Source organism: Amblyraja radiata, chromosome 17, assembly GCF_010909765.2.
Source record: "Amblyraja radiata isolate CabotCenter1 chromosome 17, sAmbRad1.1.pri, whole genome shotgun sequence".
Classification (NCBI taxonomy): Eukaryota; Metazoa; Chordata; class Chondrichthyes; order Rajiformes; family Rajidae; genus Amblyraja; species Amblyraja radiata.
The window spans coordinates 44,129,903-44,152,189 of NC_045972.1; the positions used below are offsets into that span (position 1 = coordinate 44,129,903).

Below are 22,287 nucleotides of genomic sequence, written 5' to 3' on the forward strand. Positions count from 1 at the left end.
CACCACTCTCTGTGAGAAAAAGTGTTTCCTCGTCTCCGTTCCAAATAGCTTACTCCTTATTCTTAAACTGTGTGTGGCCCCCTGGTTCTGGACTCCCCCAACATCGGGAACATGTTTCCTGCCTCTAGCGTGTCCAAGCCCTTAACAATCTTATATGTTTCAATGAGATCCCCTCATCCTTCTAAACTCCAGAGTGTACAAGCCCAGCTGCTCCATTCTCTCAGTCAAAGAAAAGGCTATCTGGGTCTCGACCCGAATCGTCACCCATTCCTTCTCTCCAGAGATGCTGCCTTACCCACTGTGTTACTCCAGCATTTTGTGTCTATCTTCGGTGTAAACCAGCATCTGCAGTTTCTTCCTACACTAAGAAACGACTGTGCAAGACTACAATCAAGCTGTCCATGGTGAACAGATAAAGGGAACAACATTTAGTGCAAAGATATAACATTGAAGTCTGATTAAAGATTGATCAAAGATCTCCAATGAGGCCAGGATTACGCTCCACTTGGCGTGTCAGTTCAGACTCAGTTTGTCGCCCATTCTGATTAGAATTTTTTGCATTTTATTGACTAACCATAAAACCAGGGTGTCAATGTAAAAATCTACTTCAGTAAAGATGTTTAAGAAAGAACTGCAGATGCTGGAAAAACCGATGGTAGACAATAATGCTGGAGAAACGCAGCGGGTGAGGCAGCATCTATGGAGCGAAGGAATAGTCGACGTTTCGGGTCGAGACCCTTCTTCAGACTGAAGATAGGTCTCGACCCGAAAAGTCGCCTACTCCTTCTCTCCATAGATGCTGCCTCACCCGCTGAGTCTCTCCAGCAATTTTTGTCCACCTTTGTGTAAAGATGTGGTCATTCAGCCTTGAATTTAAATTAAGAGAAGGACATTATAATTTAAGAGGGTTGTGTATTTTTGAAACATGTAAAGTGAGAACCAATGTAAAATATAGATGTGTCTCAGTTTTGGGAGTCAAATTATGGAACGGGCTTAGTGATGAGTTGAAATTTTGTAGCTCTCTGTCGATTTTCAAAAAAGCCTTAAAATGTAAAATAATTAAGGATTATAATGTAAAATATGTAAGGATTACAATTTAGAGTAAATGTTATTTATTTTTCTGTCCTTTGTAATGCTAATATTCGGGGTTATCTTATGAATTGTATAGGATAGGCAAAAATAAGCTTTGTAGCTTCAGCCGATTCCTTTTTCGGTCATTGATTATGCGAACGTTGTTTGAAATGGATCCAGTGTTGGTTCATATTCACACAGATTGTAAAGTTGTGTTATTTTTAATGTATGACCGAAATAAACCATCCATTCATTCATTCATGGCTGCTCTGCCTGACATGCTGATGGTTTTCCATTCCGTTCTCTCCGCAGACATTCCACACGCCAAGCCTTGGAGACGAAGAGTTTGAGATTCCCCCCATAACCCCACCGCCCGAAACGGAGCCCACCCTGGGACTGACCGACATGGTGTCTGCCTTCCAAGGCCTCAATGATCCTTTGCCATCTCAGGAGAATGAGTTCACGCCCCATTTCCCCCCGCCGAGCTTGGATCTGCCTTCCATCACCATATCCAGAAGCATCATGGACCAAGATGGTGGGATGCTCAGCAACGGTTTGGCTGTGGTAGGTGGAACTTCAATACTATTGCGTGCAAAGTACCCCATTCTTACAGTTACAGTTTAGTTTATTGTCAGGTGTACCGAGGTACAGTGAAAAGCTTTTTGTCGCGTGCTACCCAGTCAGTGGAAAGACAATACGTGACTACAATCGAGCCGTCCTCAGTCGGCAGATACATGAGAAGGGAATAACGTTTAGTGCAAGGTAAAGCCAGTAAAGTTCGATCAAGGATAGTCCGAGGGTCACCAATGAGGTAGATAGTAGTTCAGGACTGCTCTCTGGTTACGGTAGGATGGTTCAGTTGCCTGATAACAGCTGTGAAGAAACTGTCCCTGAATCTGAAGGTGCGTTTTCACACTTCTGTACCTTTTGCCCGATGGGAGAGGGGAGAAGAGGGAGACTTATTGCACTTATTTGTAACATGCATTAGGCATGGACCATTATGGGCTCCACCCTTCCTTGGTCACTTGGTGGTGGAAGAACCATGTTAAGTTTAGTTTATTAATGTCATGTGTACAGAGGTACAGTGAAGGTCCTTTAATTTGTTCAAACCTTCCTGATTTGTTCCGGCCTTTGGCATTTTGTGTCCATCTTCGGTATAAACCATAATCTGCATTGCCCTCCGACGCTTCTTGAATTAAATTGAAGACTTTATTGTCAGATGTGACAAGTGGCAGTGAAGTTCTGTGCCTGCATACCTTGCCAAGGTATACAAATAGTCACCCATAAAGGGCGCTCACAAAGTTACAAATTCCCCCTCCCCCACCTCGCCTGGTCACTCTTTATTTACCCCCCTCCCTCAAAGGGGGATCCTTCATTGTTCTTCATGGTGGCCCCCATTGTTCATTGTCTGTTGTGTTGGGTTTGCATGTGTGTTTGATTGATGTGCATTTGAAAGTCAACTTGTCTGTCTTCAGGTTGAAACATGTAACCCAAATGCTTTTTGATATTGAGTTTTTGAGTTGGAAGATGAAGCTTGGGGGAGAGGCCATGGCTTTTGAAGGAAATGCAGATGCTGGTCTATAGCTACTAATCTCGTCTTGGATTTACTACGGAATCTGGGCTAGACTTGTTTAATTTTCTTTCACATAATCCACAGTGGGTCGGGATTTCCAACTGTAACGTGTAGATGTGTGTTTTCAGCTGCCTGTTCAATGTTTGCAGAATGTAATCAGAAGTGGTGCGCAGTAGATTAGCAATGGGTGCGGAGCCAGTCTTCACATTGGAGCAGGTGATTTAAGTGGAAGTCATTCAGGCAAAATGTGTCACAGCTGCAGAAGGGATATAATGACTTATCATGCAAAAAAAATTGTTAAATGCTTCCCGGCTTTCTTTGGGTGCTACAGATGACACCGATTCATGTAATCAGTTGTGGCTCAAGTTAAAGAAGGCACTATTGTGAGCATTAGCAAGCTGTAGGCAGGGCTGAAAGGTTCATGAGAAGGTTAGTACATTCTGTTAACTACCCATCTAACTGTATTCCATTTACTCCATCTACACCTCAGGCTGCCTCTGCAAGGCCACCAGCATAAACAAGGACCAGTCTCATCCCCGGTCACACCCCCCTCTACCCTCTCCCATCAGGCAAGTGGTACAGACAGGGGCAGAGGGGACAAAGATAGGAGGGGGGGGGGGCAGAGGGGACACATCCCCCCCCCCCATGTTTGGAGAGGTGGGGGACAAGATTTTAAAACTTGGTGAAATCTCCGCTTTCCGCGAGACAGTGGGGATGGGACTGTTGATCGAGGGCGCCGATTGAACGAACGTGACGTCGGTCAGCAGGCAATGGGGGTGGGACATGATGATTGGAGGAGGGAGGAGTGGGGGTGGGGTGGGACTGAGGATAGAATGTGGTGATTGGAGGAGGGAGACGTGGCACAGACCTGCGCCTCATCCGCAGCCAGGATCGATCCCGGCCGGCTCTCCGGCGCTGTCCCGAGTGCCCCCCCACCCCACGGGTGGCCAGTGAGGTCGGGATTCAGACGGGCGCGGTGCCCTCAGGCCCACAGCCAGTGCAGAGAAACAGCGCTAAACCCAGCTCAACTCTGCCTGTCCCGCCAGGTGAACCTACAGCCCTTCCTGGACTTGCGGGAAATATGGGCAGCGCGGAGAAGCAGCACTGGTGTCCCGTCAGTCCAGACAGTGCTGTAGTTAACCCGGTGAGACAGGCAGTGTTGAGCTGCATTTAGCGCTGGATTGAGCCTCCGAAGCCTCGCGCGCGTGTGTGTGTGTGTGAATGTGCGCATGTGTGCGTGGCCACCAAAAAATTGTGTCCCCCGGACCCCTCCATGTTTTGATAGCGAGTTCCGCTCTTGGGTACAGAAGTGTGAAAATACACACCTCCAGATTCAGGGACAGTTTCTTCCCTGTTTGTGTACAGGCTGTGATGCAACCAGTCAATATGCTCTCTACTGTACACCTGCAGAGGTTCTGCAGAATATTCGTTGACATACTGAATCTCCTCTAAGGAAGTAAGGGGCTTTCTTTATGATTGGATCATAAAATGCTGATATTTAAATCTTCAAATGATGATGAAATGTTTCCACAACATCCTTTCAGAACACGGAACGGTATAGCAACATGTCCATATCGAGCAGAACACCAAGATAAACTAATCTCCTCTGCCTGCATGTGATCCATAGCTGGCCATTCCCTGCATATCCCTAAAAAGGTGTTACATGCCCCTATTATATCTGCCCCACCACCACCACCCCTGGCACCATTTTCCAGGCATTCGCCACTCTGTAAAAAAAAATTGCCCCGCACATCTCCTTTACCTCTCTCAGCATATAGTTTTAGTTTCAGTTTGTTGTGTAGGAAGGAACTGCAGATGCTGGTTTAAACCGAAGATGGACACGAAATGCTGGAGTAACTCAGCGGGACAGGCAGCATCTCTGGAGAGAAGGAATGGGCGACGTTTCGGGCCGAGACCCTTCTTCAGACTGATGTCGGGGAGGGGGCGGGACAAAGATAGATTGTATGCGGAGGCAGTAAGATGTGGGAGAACTGGGAACGGGAAGGAGAGAGAAACCAAGGGCTATCTGAAGTTCGATGCTGCAGATGCTGGTTTAAACCGAAGATCGACATGGAGTGTCTCAGCGGGACAGGCAGCATCTCCGGAGAGAAGGAATGGGTAACGTTACGGGTCGAGACCCTTCTTCAGTTTATTGTCACGTGTATTAGTTAGAAGACGGCTCCAGATTCCTTCCTTCATAATTCATCAGGAATCAGTGTAAAATAACTTCAGTAAAATTGTTCGTTTTGTTGGTGGATCAGCCATGATCATATTGAATGGCGGTGCTGGCTCGAGGGGCCGAATGGCCTACTCCTGCACCTATTTTCTATCTATCTGTGCCTCAATTAGCCTACAAACCTGTACGTCTCTGGAGTGTGGGAGGAAACCGGAGCACCTGGAGAAAACCCACGCAGGTCACAGGGAGAACGTACAAACTCCGCACAGGCAGCACCCTTCGTCAGGATTGAACCTGGGTCGCTGGTGCTGTACGGCAGCAACTCTACCGCTGCGCCACCGTGGTGAATGAAAAGCAGATTGGACAGAAATATATCTGGGTCCTAAATTTAAAAAATATATATAGTGCTCGTTTGGGGGGAGGGAAAGATTAAACACTTTGCGCTCTTTTATGTGGTGATCTCAGTGCTTGGTCTCAGCATGACTGGCATTTTTTGCTCAAAGGAAGTATTTTGCTTTCATGACAGACAATGGTAAATATTCACTTCCGTTGAACAAATTTATTTTACACCAAAATAGGTGACTAATTTGGCAGCAAACAACCATCATAAGCTCATAAGTGAGAGGGGCAGAATTAGGCCATTTGGGCCTTTCAATCGTGGCTGATCCATCTCTCCCTCCTAACCCCATTCTCTTGATTCTCCCCATAAACCCAGACACCCGTACTAATCAAGAATCTAGGTTTGGAGGTGTATGGGCCAAACACAGGCAGGTGGGACTAGTGTAAATGCGACGTGTTGGTCGGTGTGGGCAAGTTGGGCCGAAGGGCCTGTTTTCACTCTGTATCCCTCTGACTCTATTTGTTCATTATCTTACATGTGGACTGCATTGTGAGATCGCACCTCTTAACTTTGTTTGGGAAATATCATCTTATTGACCTTTAATTTACACTTGGATTTAAAAATATTTCTGATATACACAGTTCCACTAAATCGCAGTCTGTACTTTCATTTTAATATTACCTTAATACTGAATTCAAATTTAATTAAGTTGAGCCCATTGATAAAATCTCCTTTTAGTATTATTTTATTGCTTTATAATAATTGTATATTTATCCCGTGACATTTGCTCGAATCTATGCCTTGTGTTTCTCTGCACATTCTCTTAACACCTCTCTGTAATCTGTCCAGCCCACTGAATAGCAATGGATTCTGTACAACATCAGTTTCGGAAAGTGGAATTTTTACTAGACAGCTATTGTGACATATTGGGTCAGTCAGAAATGAAAGATATTCATGCAGGCATGCAATACTTGTAATGAAGTCTCACTCTGACCTTCTGTATGATTGATTCTGTAATTTACTTTTCCCGGCCTCTGCCAGAAATGAAATGAAATCATGTTGAACAAGTTCTGAATACCCACAAAAAAAAAAATTCTTCAGCCCAGGAGGTTTGAGGGGCCGCAGCTGAACAATTTATCTCCGCGCTATTATATACTGTGCCGGCATGCAGAATTTCATTTTTCCTCATTTTGGTTTAAGGGCTTGTTTCTGCAGGAAGTTATGAATGGGGAGGGGTTGGGGTGAGTGAAAGAGGGGGGGGGGGGGGGGGAGTGAAGATGGGGGGGGGGGGGGGGGGGGGGGAAGAGAGGAAGCACAGTTCACATATAAATTGCCAGGCAGGGAGTATGTGCCCATGAGCTGATAAAACACCAGAATAAAGCTGACCTTTCCTGTTGGTGAAAGTAGCTGGGGCATTTATCCTCATAATTACCATATAGATTATTTTATCCCTCTTCTTGCAATGAAACATTTCGGAGAGAGCAGCAGTGCAGATTGAATGAGAATTGAACTTGTTAACGGCCTTTCCCAGCTTTGCCGTGGAAGTGCTAAGGGACCGTGGTGTGTGCTATGTGAGGTTAGTTTTTAATGAATTCCGATATTAACTCGAGAGGGCCAGTGAATGTCAGGAGCCAGCAGCATTTTCTTACGGCCCTTGCTAATGCGCGAGTATATGTTCTATAATATTCGGCGCAATTCACCAGCGTCTGCGTAATATTCACGACACCAGTTTACAGGAGAGATCTATCTCAGTAAATTGTACGTATCGGAGTCTACATTTCAGTGTTCTGTGGAAATATTGCCCTACGCCATGTTTCCAGGCAAGACTACAAATGAGGTTGCAATCCCCATTTTAATTGAAATGTGAATTGATGCATCTAATAGCACACTAAAAAAAGAGAATTGCTTTATATATCAAACATATTGTGGTATAGTTGTACTTGTGTGCCAAATCCTCTTAGTGAATATTCATTAACACTAAAATGAAATTGTTTTTGCGCTATAAACGTGGAGCACGCATTTATCTGCCAATTTTTACCTCCAAGCAAACCTTCCCATAATGGTTTTTTTTTTTTGCAGTGATTTGTGACGAATTTAAGCCACAAACTGTTGCCCTTTTTATGTATAAACATTGTGCGCAACATTTAAATCAATTCACGTTTTTAATCAATTTAGTGAATTAGCAGCCTTGTCTGGTGAACTGCATCATAGGCCTGACTTTGGGAGAACTGGGGATGGGGACTGGACATTGTGCCTTCCCCCACAGTGGTAACCATTGTGGGGGGACGATTTTTCGTGTGTAAGTGATTATTTTAGTCTGTGTCCATGATGGCTGTCGGAAGGGAGAGTGGACGCTGGCGCGCTTTAGCTGCCGCTGCTCTCCCTTCACATTGTGTTTTTGATTTTTTGTCTTTGGAGCGAATTCTGTCTTTAATTTGTGTATTGGTGATGTCCTTATTATTTATTTCACTCCGACTATATGTTTTTTTACTCGTTAATTTCTGTAAGGTGTCCTTGAGACTTTGAAAGGCGCCTGCAAACAAAATTTATTGTTATTATTATTATCATAAAATTTTTAATATCTGGATTTTTGTTCATTTGGACAAAGTGTTGGACTGCATAGTTGTTTATATTAGAGTCATAAAGTCATAGAGTGATACAGTGTTGGACCAGGGCCTTCAGCCCAACTTTCCCACAACGCCAACATGTCCCAGCTACACTAGTCCCACCTGACTGCGTTTGGTCCATATCCCTCCAAGCCTGTCCTATCCATGTAATAGTCTAACTGTCTCTTAAATGTTGGGATAGTCCCAGCCTTAACTACCTCCTCTGGCAGCTTGTTCCATACACCCACCTCCCTTTGTGTGAAAAAGTGACCCCTCAGATTCCTATAAAATCTTTTCCCCTTCACCTTAAACCTGGTCCTCGATTCACCTACTCTGGGCAAGAGGCTCTGTGCATCTACCCGATCTATTCTTCTTATGATTTTATGCACCTCAATAAGATCTTTGTTTTCCTACCATAAAAAATACCTGTGAGATTTTTAGCACAATAACACTAACAGGAGATAAAATAGCTTGCATGACCCTGCAATTGTGGAATGTGGTGCAATGCATTTTAAAGAAGTTAACAAGGTTGGTGAAAATGGAGTGACTGAAAATCGTTTATCTAGAACAATGTTATCAATTGGCAAAAGGTATGAGGTTTGTGAAGGGCGAAATTGTTAATAAAGGCTTTGAGTGCTGTCAAAGCTCATCTTAAGGACCTATAGGTTTACCAAATTTCCAGTCACCTCTTGAATTCATCAGTGACAATTGTGGCTGATCACACACTCTAACAAGTACATCAATTCCACCCATTGACAAATCAACACCAAGTCTTTGATTGCAATCAACATTTTTGAAAACTAATTTTTAATCATTTTCACAGTAGCAGACATATTGTAAGATGGGTTGAATGGCCTGTCCATGTGGCAATGTAAGGATGCAATATGATAAAAGTCAAAATGAGACGTTAGCTATGTGGTGACTTTTTTTCTTCAATCACAAATTGGAAACATGGCATGAGTTTTGATTACAATATCATTTATATATTTTACTTCTGATGCTCACCTAAGGCAAGGATGTGAGAGAACCATTTTTTCAGTTATTACAGATAGAAACATAGAAAATAGGTGCAGGAGTAGGCCATTCGGCCCTTCGAGCCTGCACCGCCATTCAATATGATCATGGCTGATCATCCAACTCAGTATCCTGTACCTGCCTTCTCCCCATACCCCCTGATCCCATTAGCCACAAGGGTCCCATCTAACTCCCTCTTAAATATAGCCAATGAACTGGCCTCAACTACCTTCTGTGGCAGAGAATTCCACAGATTCACCATTCTCTGTGTGAGAATTTCTTTTCTCATCTCGGTCCTAAAAGACTTCCCCCTTATCCTTAAACTGTGACCCCTTGTTCTGGACTTCCCCAACATCGGGAACAATCTTCCTGCATCTAGCCTGTCCAACCCCTTAAGAATTTTGTAAGTTTCTATAAGATCCCCCCTCAATCTTCTAAATTCTAGTGAGTACAAGCCGAGTCTATCCAGTCTTTCTTCATAGATAGACTCGGCTTGTACTCGCTAGAATTTAGAAGATTGAGGGGGGATCTTATAGAAACTTTCTTATTAGAAAATTAGATGATCAAATCCAAAGTGAGGAATGATCCTGAACCAAAAAGGTCATCTATTCATGTTCTCCAGAGATGCTGACTGACCTGCGGAGTTACTCCAGCACTTTGTGTCCCTTACTGGAGAGTGACCTGTGGCACTTAGGCATGGCAATAACATTTTATCATGAAGTCCAAGGTCCAAGAAGGGCGGCACGTTGGCGTAGCAGTAGAGTTGTTGCCCGGCAGCTGTTACAGCGCCAGAGACCCGAGTTCGATCCCGACTACCGGTGCTGTCTCTACGGAGTTTGCACGTTCTCCCAGTGACCTGCGTGGGCCTTCTCTGAGATCTTCAATTTCCTCCCACACTTCAAAAACCTACGGGTTTGTCGGCTAATTGGCCTGGTATAAATTCAACATTGTCCCTCGTGTAAGTAGGATAGTGTTAATGTGCGGGGATCGCTGGTCGGCGTGGACTCGGTGCGCTGAAGGGCCTGTTCCCGTGCTGTTTCTCTAAACTAAACTAAACTAAACTAAACTAAAAGAGAAATTGCAAAATAGCTTTCTTCTGCAAGCACTGCAGGAGGTTATTTTAGTGGCAATGATATAGAATGAATTCATTGGAGAACTCCAACTAAAATGTCTGACTTGAACGCATTAAGCATAAAACAATCTAATTTCTGGATCACCAGTTTTACATGGAAGTCAACTCCACACTAAGCCTCATCATAACTTCAACTCCAAAGTAATCGCCTCATCATAACTTGACCTTATGGAAATAGTTGGCATTGACATAGACACAGTGGCACGGCTGCTAGAGCCACTGGCTCACAAGGCCAAAGACCCGGGTTTGATCCTGACCTCGGATACTGTCTGTGTGGAGTTTTCACGTCCTCACTGTGACCGCGTGGGCTTCCTCAGGCTGCTCTGGTTTCCACCCACATCCTAAAGACGTGTGGGTTTGTAGGTTAATTGGCCCTCTGTAAATTGGATCTCTGGTGCGTAGGGAGTGGATGAGAAAGTGGGATAACGTCGACTTACTGTGAATGGGCCATCGATGATTGGCATGGACTCGGTTGGCCAAGGGATCTGTTTTCAATCAATCAATCTCAACCAAGGTTGAGCGTTTTTGAATGCATTTAAAGTGCAATTGGTACGTGGAACATTGAACAGTACAGCACAAAAATAGGCCCTTCAGCCCACGATGTCTGTGCTGAACCTGATGCCAATACCATCACCTCTACCTGCACATGACCCATATCCCTCCTTGCCCTGCATATCAAGTCTTAAGCCAGAAGTCTTTTAAATGCCGCCAACATTTCTGCTGAAAGTGTGTTCCAGGTAATAATAATAATAATGGATGGGATTTATATAGCGCCTTTCTAATACTCAAGGCGCTTTACATTGCATTATTCATTCACTCCTCAGTCACACTCGGTGGTGGTAAGCTACTTCTGTAGCCACAGCTGCCCTGGGGCAGACTGACGGAAGCGTGGCTGCCAATCTGCGCCTACGGCCCCTCGGACCACCACCAATCACTCACACACATTCACACACAGGCAAAGGTGGGTGAAGTGTCTTGCCCAAGGACACAACGACAGTATGCACTCCAAGCGGGATGCGAACCGGCTGCCTTCCGGTTGCCAGCCGAACACTTAGCCCATTGTGCCATCTGTCGTCCCGATCCCGTATTCACCGTCCTCTGCGTAAAAACCTTTCTGTCGTTCATACCTTTCCATCTATCATTTCCTCTCCATCCATTTTTCTTGAACTGTGTTGCCAATATTCACAGTCATTTACATTTCACTGATCTGCCTTGTCCTGTAGTCTTCAATGGTCCTTCCCCTGCCCAGCCACCACTGCAAGTAGAATGTTCCTCTCACCTGAATGCATGGAGCCAGCCACTTATAGAAAACGTAAAGAGGATCTTACCCTTGAGGATGTAGTCAATCAACCCGTTGTCTTCATTTGCAACAAAGCTCTGTGTCCAGTGTAACATTATTTTGAACTTGCTGCACCGCCCAGCGACCACCCCCTGCATTAGCACTGCCCTACACACCAGGGATAATTTAGCTTTTGTCAAGGGAAAATTGACCTGCGGACCTGCACGTCTTTGGAGTGCGGAGGGAGGGGAGGGGGGAGAGACTGGAGCTCCCGGAGAGAACCCACGTGGTCACGGGCGGAATGCACAAACTCCGTGCGGACAGCCCCCGCAGTTGGGATCGAACCTAGGTCTCTTGAGCCGTAGGGCAGCAACCCTACCCGCTGCACCACCGTGTCTCCTTGATAGTGGGAGCAGGAGTATCTGCAGGCAGATAAGTGTTGGTGTTGGCATCATGTTGGGCATAGACAATGTGGGCCGAAGGGCCTGTTCCTGTGCTGTGCTGTTCCACGATGACAAAGGTCTTCGGAGCTCCGACGGCCCACCTCGATCTTCGACGGCTGCCGAGAGCAAAGAGGGGACGATAATTAATCATTTATAACTTTTCCGGTGCCCTTTGTGTGGCAACCCTTTGCATACCTTGTGGACGGTGCGCAAAGCAAAGGATTTTCCGCTGTGACCTGTCGCACGTGCTAATAAAGTATAAAGTACCAATCAATCGGTTTCTCTTTTTTTCTTCTTCCAATGTAGGACTTGGGCCGGGCGCAAGTTGCCCAATACCACCATGATGCCAACATGGCAATACGGGCAGTTGTCCACATGGCTGATGTCAACCAAGCCGGATTAATGCAACACAGTCAGCTCACCACCATTAACCAGTCTCAGCTGAGCGCCCAGTTGGGGTTGAATATAGGAGGGGGCAAGATGCCGCAGAATTCCCCCTCGCCCCCCGCCAGCAAGTCGGCCACCCCGTCTCCGTCCAGCTCCGTAAACGAGGATGATGCGGAGGAATTCAACAGGGTATGTAGCCTGCTTCCCAGCCGTCACTAATATCGATGCCATGTTGGGGGAGTCCAGAACCAGGGGCCACACAGTTTAAGAATAAGGAGTAAGCCATTTAGAACGGAGACGAGGAAACACTTTTTCTCGCAGAGAGTGGTGAGTCTGTGGAATTCTCTGCCTCAGAGGGCGGTGGAGGCAGGTTCTCTGGATGCTTTCAAGAGAGAGCTAGATAGGGCTCTTAAAAATAGTGGAGTCAGGGGATATGGGGAGAAGGCAGGAACGGGGTACTGATTGGGGATGATCAGCCATGATCACATTGAATGGCGGTGCTGGCTCGAAGGGCAGAATGGCCTACTCCTGCACCTATTGTCTATTGTCTATTGTCCTTCATGCAGCGAGGAACTGCAGATGTTGGTTAAAGCAGATGATGGATACCAAATGCTGGAGTCAAGGGCCTGTCCCACTTAGGCAACTTTTTCGGCGACTGCCGGCACCCGTCATAGGTCGGCGAACATTTTCAACATGTTGAAAATCCAGCGGCGACCAGAAAGACGTTACGACTCTTTTTTGGTGACTGAGGGAGACTACTCACGACCATACAGGCGACACCCTGGCGAAAAAATCGCGTAAGTGGGACAGGCCCATGACTCGGCGGGATAGGCAGCATCTCTGGAGAGAAGGAACGGGTGACTCAGTCTGAAGACCCGAAACGTCACCCATTCCTTCTCTCCATAGATGCTGCCTGGCCCGCTGAGTTACTCCAGCATTTTGTGTCTGTCTTATGTCATGTTCATCTTCAGTGTAGACACAAGGTGCTGCAGATGCTGGTTTTGAAGAAGGTTCCTGACCTGAAACGTCACCTGTCCATGTTCTCCAGACACGCTGCCTCACCCGCTGAGCCACTCCATCCAGCACTTTGTGTCCTTTCGCCATAGCTTCTCCATGGTCTGAAGAGGTGAGTCCCGAAACGTCACCTATCCACATTCACCAGAGACGCTGCCTGGCCTGCTGAGTTACTCCAGCACTTTGTATCTCTTTTTTTGTAAACCAGCACCAGCAGTTCCTTGTTTCTACATTGTACAAGTGTCTGCTTAAAGCTGTACGGTGCAACTAATATTCTCACTTGCATACAATGGGAATTATTCTTACTGAGAGACGACAATGCTTTAACGTCAAGACAGTGTGTTTACGATTTTGATTTATTTGCAGATGGGGTTTGGTTGAAGTGCGGATAAACTGAATTTCAAGGTCAATAATTGCCTGAGTGCCTTCAGGACATTTAAAAAATGAAAGCTAATGAACAGATCCATTGGATGTCACAGTTAATTTTCACTAGATATTTGTGATTTTTAAGTTTGCTTTGAATGATATTTGATTAACTAATCTGCCTTGCACTGCTTTTGTACTGTCTAGCACTTTGGAGATTGTTTTAAACCCAGTTAGCTAATCTCGATCAAGAAAGGGCTGCCACTATTTGATTGCTTAAAGCTTTGACCTGCTCTTGCTAAATCCTGTTGGATTCAAGAGTATGCTGTGCATTTAAGTGCCTAAAGCCATTTCATACATTGACATTTTTTTGATTTATCTGGAAGTAATTGTACAAATATTTGTTCTTTCAATTTTGCCCATGTTAGGAAGCATTAGTGCCTTAAATGAATGATCGTTTTTCCACATAATGTAAACTAATGCATTTGCAAATTCTTACAGTTTTAATCGCCTTGAAGTGAGCGCTTTGTGCAATCTCGTTACTTGAAGGTAGACAGGGTGGTCAAAAAGGCTTTTGGCACATTGGCCATCATCAGTCAGAGTATCGAGTATAGAAGTTGGGAGGTCATGTTGCAGTTATACAAGACATTGGTGAGACCGTATCATGTGTTCAGTCTTGGGCACCATGTTACAGGAAAGATGTTGTCAAGCTGGAAAGGGTACAGAAAAGGTTTACGAGGATATTGCCAGGACTCAAGGGTCTGAGCTATGGGGAGAGGTTGAGTAGGCTGGGATTCTATTCCTTGTAGCGCAGGAGGATGAGGTGTGATCCTATGGAAGTGTGTAAAATCATGAGAGGAATAGATCGGGTAGATGCACAGAATCTCTTGCCCAGAGTAGTGGAATCGAGGGCCAGAGGACGTAGGTTTAAGGAGAAGGGGAAAAGATTTAATAGGAATCTGAGGGGAAACATTTTCACACAAAGGGTGGTGGGTGTATGGAACGAGCTGCCAGAGGAGGTAGTTGAGGCTGGGACTATCCCAACATTTAAGAAACAGTTAGACAGGTACATGGATAGGACAGGTTTGGAGGGATAAGGGCCAATCGCGGGCAGGTGGGATTAGTGTAGCTGGGGCATGTTGGCCGGTGTGGGCAAGTTGGGCCGAAGGGCCTGTTTCCACACTCTATGACTCTATGATCCTCTTTCAGGTCAGCGTGGAGAAACGAGCCGCCGTGGATACGGGGAAGAAACCCAAGACGCCAAAGAAGAAGAAGAAGAAAGATCCAAACGAGCCGCAGAAGCCGGTGTCTGCTTACGCCCTGTTCTTCAGGGACACCCAAGCTGCCATCAAGGGGCAAAACCCCAACGCAACCTTCGGAGAAGTTTCCAAAATCGTGGCGTCCATGTGGGACAGCCTGGGCGAGGAACAAAAACAGGTAACTCCTCGATTCTCTCCATTGACGGTGGCGGAGTTACGATCCACCGACCGAGTGGATGTGGAGAGGACATCTCCACTTGTGGGAGAGTCACAGACTAGAGGCCACAGCGTCAGAATAAAAGGACGTACCTTTTGAAAGGAGATGAGAAGAAGTTTCTTTAATCAGAGGGTGGTGAATCTGTGGAATTCATTGCCACAGAAGGCTGTGGAGGCCAAGTCAATGGATATTTTTAAGGTGGAGATTGCTAGATTCCTGATTACTATGTGTGTGTCAGGGGCTATGGGGGAAATGGGGTTGAGAGGGAAAGATAGATCAGCCATGATTGAATGGCAGAGTAGACTTGATGGGTTGAATGACCTAATTCTGCTCCTATCACTTATGAACTTATAAATCACATTTTCACTTGCAGAAATAGATAGGTTATGTTAATGTATTGATGTTAAAATGACTGCAGGACATTTTAACCATGAGACTGGGTAGCACAGTGGCTCGGCTGGTAGAGCTCCTGCCTCACAGTGCCTGAGACCCCGGTTCGACCCTGACCTCGAAGTGCTGTCTGCGTGTGGAGTTTGCACGCTCTCCCCGTGACCGCGTAGGGGTCCTCCTTTCCATCCCACATCCCAAAGACGTGCGGGTTTGCAGGTTAATTGGCCTCTGTAAATTGGCCCAAGTGTGTCAAGAGTGGAGACGAAAGTGGGAGAACATAGAAGTAGTGTGAAGGGGTGATTGATGGTCGGCATGGATACGGTGGGCCCAAAGGCCTGTTACCATGCTGTGTCTTTCAATCGAATCCTTCAGTAAGTGCAAAGCTGGTTTCTGAGGTATAATCATATCAACGTGCTGAAAGATAACACTGAGAACTGAAAAGTTAGTAAAGTTAAAAGGATCAATAGTTAATCTTGAAATTAAAAATAGTATAACATCGATGTATCTACTATTACCATTAAAGAGGAGTAACAAAGAGTAATAAAAGGAGTAATTAAAGAGATGAATGTGGGATTTATTTATTTTTGGTCAGCAAAGGAGGAGGACATTGAGATACAAGGAACTGCAGATGCTGGTTTACAAAAAAAAGACACAAAAGTGTTGGATTAACTCAGCGGGTCGGGCAGCATCTCTGGAGAACACGGTTAGGTGATGTATCGGGTCGGGGTCAAGAAATTGCTATATTAATAAGGGAAGTATAAGTGGGATATCAGATTAATAGAGCAACTACAAATGTAAACACAAGTTGCAGAAATGATTAGTAAAAGGAAAATATGAGCCAAAATTCAAGTGGGGTCTTCACAGAGTGAGGCAGGAGAAATTATATTGGTGCAATAAGGAAGTGCCAGAAAATAAACACTAAATTCCCAGAACTTAATGATCTGTATTTCAAGGTCACGGTGGTTTTATGGAGATTTGTTGGAATCATATGGCCCAGAAACCGATGCTTTTTACCCCCCCACATCATGGGCCCATTTACCCTAATCCTACACGAATTAGTCAATGGACATCTTTAAGGCAGAGATGGACAGATTCTTCATTGAGACGGGCATCAGGGGTTATGGGGAGAAGGCGGGAGAATGGTGTTGAGAGGGAAAGATGTATTCAAGAGAGAGTTAGATATAGCTCTTAGGGCTAAAGGAATCGAGGGATATGGGGGAAAAAGCAGGGACGGTGTATTGAATTTGGATGATCAGCTATGATCATATTGGCTCGAAGGGCCGAATGGCCTACTCCTGCACCTATTTTCTCAGTTCTATATTTCTATAAGAGATCGGCCTCACTATATTTTATCTTTGAATTCTCTTGTCGGATATTCAATGCAATGCTTTTCTCCCGTTTGTTTCTCCCCCGTTTCGAATGGCCGAATGGCCTACTCCTGCACCTATTTTCTATGTTCTAGATCAGCCATGATTGGATGGCAGTGGGGACTTGATGGGCTGAATGGCCTAATTCTGCTTCTAAGACTTCTGAACGAATCTTGTTTTATACTCACCATATTCCCCATCCCCTCCATGTCATAACTCATCTACACAGAGGGCTCTTTACAGTGGCTATACATCCTTTCACAGGACCAAATCACCCTCTTGCTTGTGCTTCCAATTTTTAATGTTTTAATAACAAACGGAACTTAATTGAATTTAACATTCATATTAAAACATTTTATATTAATTGAATGCTGTAACATCGCAGATATTGGAAATTTAGAATTTTATATAATGGCGATAAATATTCAAGCAACGTTTGAGAATGTAATGGTGGCGCTGCAGTAGAGCTCCAGCCTTATGGGCCTGTCCCACTTAGGCGAGTTTTTGGCCTACTACAGGCGACTGCCACAAAATGTCCAACATGTTGAAAATTATTCAGTGACAGTGGCGACAATTTTTGCAGTCGTAAGTTGACGTAGGTGTTGTCATCGGTTGTCACCAGGTGTCATCGGTGAATTCCATTAAAATTAGTCCCTGACAGTCGCCTAATGGCTTGTCCCACTTACCCGACTTTTTCGGCGACTGCCGGCGCCCGTCATAGGTCGTTGCAGGTCAGCGAAAAGTTCCAACATGTTGAAAATCCAGCGGCGACCAGAAAGACGCTACGACTCTTTGGACGACTGAGGAGACTACTCACGACCATAAAGGTGACACCCCGGCAACATGTCGCGGGGTGAAGCCTGTATGGTCGTGAGTAGCCGCCCAAATAGTCGTAGCGTCTTTCTGGTCGCCGCTGGATTTTCAACATGTTGAAAATTTTCGGCGACCTGCAACGAACTATGACGGGTGCCAGCAGTCACCAAAAAAGTCGCGTAAGTTGGACAGGCCCAAAAGTGGGACAGGCCCATTATAGTGCCAGGGACCCGGGTTCAATCCTGACTACGGGTGCTTGTCTGTACGGAGTTTGTACATTCTTCCTGTGACATGCGTGGGATTTTCCCCGAGATCTTCGGTTTCCTCCCACGCTCCACAAAGACATACGGGTTTGTAGGTTAATCAGCTTCGAGTAAAAATAGTAAATTGTCCCTAGTGTTTGTAAGGGTAGTGTTAATAGAAACATAGAAACATAGAAAATAGGTGCAGGAGTAGGCCATTCGGCCCTTCGAGCCTGCACCGCCATTCAATATGATCATGGCTGATCATCCAACTCAGTATCCTGTACCTGCCTTCTCTCCATACCCTCTGATCCCTTTAGCCACAAGGGCCACATCTAACTCCCTCTTAAATATAGCCAATGAACTGGCCACAATTACCTTCTGTGGCAGAGAATTCCAGAGATTCACCACTCTCTGTGTGAAAAATGTTTTTCTCATCTCGGTCCTAAAAGATTTCCCCCTTATCCTTAAACTGTGACCCCTTGTTCTGGACTTCCCCAACATCGGGAACAATCTTCCTGCATCTAGCCTGTCCAACCCCTTAAGAATTTTGTACGTTTCTATAAGATCCCCCCTCAATCTTCTAAATTCTAGCGAGTACAAGCCGAGTCTATATAGTCTTTCTTCATATGAAAGTCATGACATCCCAGGATGTGCGGGGATCGCTGGTCGATGCGGACCCGGTGGGCCGAAGGGCCTGTTTCCGCACTGTATCTCTGAAACTAAAACATCTATCTTTGAATCTAGGTGTACAAGAGAAAAACAGAAGCTGCCAAAAAGGAATATCTGAAAGCGCTTGCATCATATCGAGCAAGTCTTGTCTCAAAGGTAATTTTCCGAAGGTGCATTGTGAATGTGCTTTATTTGCTTATACTGGTTTTTATAGTTCGTGCCCGGGCAAGGGTCGCTGAAATACTGAGTCAAACTGAATTAAACCTCCACAAATCACATAACGGAACTTGGTTTTATATCACACAAGTGACAAAAAGTAAATGACAAAATATGTCTGCAGCACATATTGGATTCATGGAAAAGGGCCGTGTTTCATCATTTGTCATTTCTGTCACAATAAGCTGCTGCAGCAATGTGTATCTTTCACCAGCTGTATCATTGAGGGAAGGAAATAGAATTTGTTTTTAAAAACAACATTTTAAACTTGGGCCAGCACGCCATGGCTTCAAGTCTGACTGCAAGAGAGGAATAGGTCGGTAAGATGCACAGAGTCTCTTGCCCAGAGTAGGGGAATCGAGAACCAGGTTTAAGGCATTTGGGTGGGGGGAGATTTAATAGGAACCTGAGGTGTAATGGAACGAGCTGCCGAAAGAGGTAATTGAGGCAGGTACTATCGCAACGTTTAAGAAACAGTTGGACAGGTACATGGATAGGACAAGTTTAGAGGGATATTGGCCAAATACAGGCAGGTGGGACTAGTGTAGATGGGACATGTTGGTCGATGTGGGCAGGTTGAGGTGAAGGGCTTGTTTCCGTGCTGTGTGACTCTATGACTCTACGAAAGGGTCTGAAGGTCTTGGGGTGACACGGTGGCACAGCGGTAGCGTTGCAGTCGATCCTTACTATGGGTGCTGTCTACGGAGTTTGTACGCTCTCCCCGTGACTGTGTGGGTTTTCTCCGGGTACTCCGGTTTCCTCCCACACTCCGAAGACGTGCAGGTTTGTAGGTTAATTGGCTGAGTAAAAATTGTAAATTGTCCCTAGCCTGTAGGATAGTGCTAGTGTGCGGGGATCGCTGGTCAGCGCGGACTCGGTGGGCCAATGGGCCTGTTTCCACACACTACCTCTAAACTAAACAAACCTAAAGTCATATAGCATGAAGAAAGTCCATTCGGCCCGACTTGTCCATGCTGACCAAGAATCCCCATCTACGCTACTCCAAACCGCCCGCGTTTGGCCCATCTCTCTCGTCTGGGCAAATACCTTGCTGTAGGACTGAAGGAGATCTTTCAGAGCACAAGACCCTAAGACATCGGAGCATAATTAGGCCATTCGGCCCATTGAGTCGACTCTGCCGTTCAATCATGGCTGATCTATTTTTCACTTCTCCACCCCAATCTCCTGCCTTCCCCCGATAGCCTTTGATGCCTAATCAAGAAACGCTGTTGCTAATCAAGAAGTTGATGTTCAAATGAGAACATGCTTGGGTTACTAGATCCCGTGATACTCTTTTGATTGAGAGCAAGCAAGTGTTGTGGCCATTGCTTACTCATTAATCATTTTCACACAAACAGATTGTCCCGTTATTATCTCCATGACGCTGGTGGTGGAATTGACCCATCCATTTGCCACCTTGTAAATCCCTGTGAGAGTTGGTCAGCGTTTCTGGAGTGCTGGTGCTATCTAAATGCACAACGTTTTCTCACCCCTCCATAAAGAACAACTGGACAACTCATAAGTAAAAGGAGCAGAATTAGGTGATTCGGCCCATCAAGTCTATCTTCCCTTGTCAATCCCATTCTCCTGCCTTCTCCCCATAACCCCTGACACCCATACTAATCAAGAATCTATCTATCTCTGCCTTAAAAATGTCCATTGACATGGCCTCCACAGCTTTTCGTGGCAATAAATTCCACAGATTCACCACCCTCCAACTAAAGAAATTCCTCCTCATCTCCTTCCTTCCTTTTATTCTGAGGCTATGACCTCTAGTCCGAGACTCTCCCACTGGTGGAAACATCTTCTCCACGTCCAGTCTATCCAGGCCTTTCGCCATTCAGTAAGTTTCAATGAGGTCCATCCTTGTGTGTTATTATCTGGATCTCGCCGAGACCCAATGAGCTGGAAGTGGGAACCTCTATCAGAAGGGATGGGTTAGTGTTGGATTTTGCTTTGAGGGACTATTAACACAAACTGGGTGGAGAAGTTCTCAGTTCTCCAGAGATATTGGAATTTAAAAGTGGGAATCCTTGTGAGCTTGGATAAATGGGAGAGAGACCTGTAGGTGGTGAATCATTGCGGGGAATATTCATTGCGTTATAGTTTCCTTAAACAAGCTTCCAACGGATTTTGAGAGGGAGGGGCGGCTACAGAGACAATTGGAGATTAAATGTGTCGGAAGGAACTACACAGAATGCTGGTTTATACCAAACCCACCTCAACGAGTCCCTGGTCCGCCATTGCATAGCCATTATGAGTTCCACCCATCCTTGGTCATCTGTAGCCGGCTCCGCTTTGTCCTGGCCTTATCTTGCCTCCAGTTCCCTTCCCTCCACTTTCAGTCTGAGGAAGGGTCCCGACCCGAAACGTCCCCCATTCTTTTCCTCCAGAAATGCCGCCTGACCCGCTGAGTTAGTCCAGCACATTGTACCTTATTCGCTCTCTTCCTAATATGGCAATGATCACATTTAAAATGCACCTTGTCCAAGAGTCTGCAAGTTGATTTAGCTAATTGGGAGAGTTTTTATAAGAGAGTCTTAGAATTAAAAATGTAAAGCATTGATAGTTTAAGCCTTAGACTCTAGACTCCAGAGATACAGCGCGAAAACAGGCCCTTCGGCTCACCGAGTCCGCTCCGGCCAGCGATCGGCTCGTACACTAGCACTATCCTACACACACGCACTAGGGACAATTTACAATTTTTACCGATGCCAATTTCCCTGCAAACCTGCACGTCTTTGGCGTGTGGGAGAAAACCAGAGCACCCGGAGAAAACCCACGCAGGTCACAGGGAGAACGTACAAACTCCGTGCAGATAGCACCCGTAGTCAGGATCGAACCTGGGCCACTGGCGCTGTGAGGCAGCAACTCTACCGCTGCGCCACTGTGTTGCCTCTCCATCACTAGATGCAGAGTCCTGCCATTGGATTTGTTACAGGCACTCTTATGGCTAGATAATCTTCCAGTGTCTCATAATTAGTTTAAAATTGTTCCAAATGATTATTCATCACAGCATGCTTTTGATATCTGATTTTTATTGCTGCTTATTATCACATGGCTGGTTGAGATTTTTTTTTTTTCCCTTCATTATAACTGATAATGATCAACATATTAATTTAGCAGCTAACTAGCCAAATCCCCCAAGTGCTCCAGGATTGATTAAAATGATTCCGCTGCATTTCACTGCGAAAATAAAATGAAAACATATTTGTACAAAGCCTTCCGAAATTGAAAGGAAACGTGTGGTGGCGTTTAGCCATAACCCATCCTTTTTAAAACGCCATGTGCTGGAAGAACTCAGTATGTCAGGCAGCATCTGTGGAGGGAACGGACAGGCGATGTTTCGGGTCGGGGCCCTTCTTCAGATTGATTGTAGCAGCTGGGAAAGAGGTGTTAACGGGACAAAGCCTGGCAAGTATTTCATATATTGATTTCCTTGCCTGTCCACCCGCTTATTTTTTTTAAAAAGCTGAAAAAGCTGGGGAAATTCCCTTGAATTATATCCTCACCATTGTTAGTATTGACTATGAGTTTAGTTTTAGTTTAGAGATACAGTGCGGAAACAGGACCATCCAGTCCACCCCAACCAGGGATCCCAGCACACTAACATGGTCACAGGGAGAAGGTACAAACTCAGTATAGACAGCACCCGTCGTCAGGATCGATCAATAAAATGCTCGATTAGCGTTCTCGGCATTCATTCAAATCAG

At 45.5% G+C, this 22,287-nt stretch overlaps 1 protein-coding gene across 3 annotated transcripts in view; it reads left to right on the forward strand.

Moving 5' to 3' along the window:
• The window catches only part of tox3 (TOX high mobility group box family member 3), a 108,893-nt gene that overhangs the window by 71,509 nt on the left and 15,097 nt on the right, over positions 1-22,287 (forward strand). For all 3 annotated transcript variants that reach the window (XM_033036344.1, XM_033036345.1, XM_033036346.1), the window contains exons 3-6: positions 1,384-1,635; positions 11,941-12,210; positions 14,608-14,835; positions 18,434-18,514. In XM_033036344.1, coding sequence (XP_032892235.1) covers positions 1,384-1,635; positions 11,941-12,210; positions 14,608-14,835; positions 18,434-18,514 — 831 coding nt within the window. The remainder of the gene's footprint in view (positions 1-1,383; positions 1,636-11,940; positions 12,211-14,607; positions 14,836-18,433; positions 18,515-22,287) is intronic.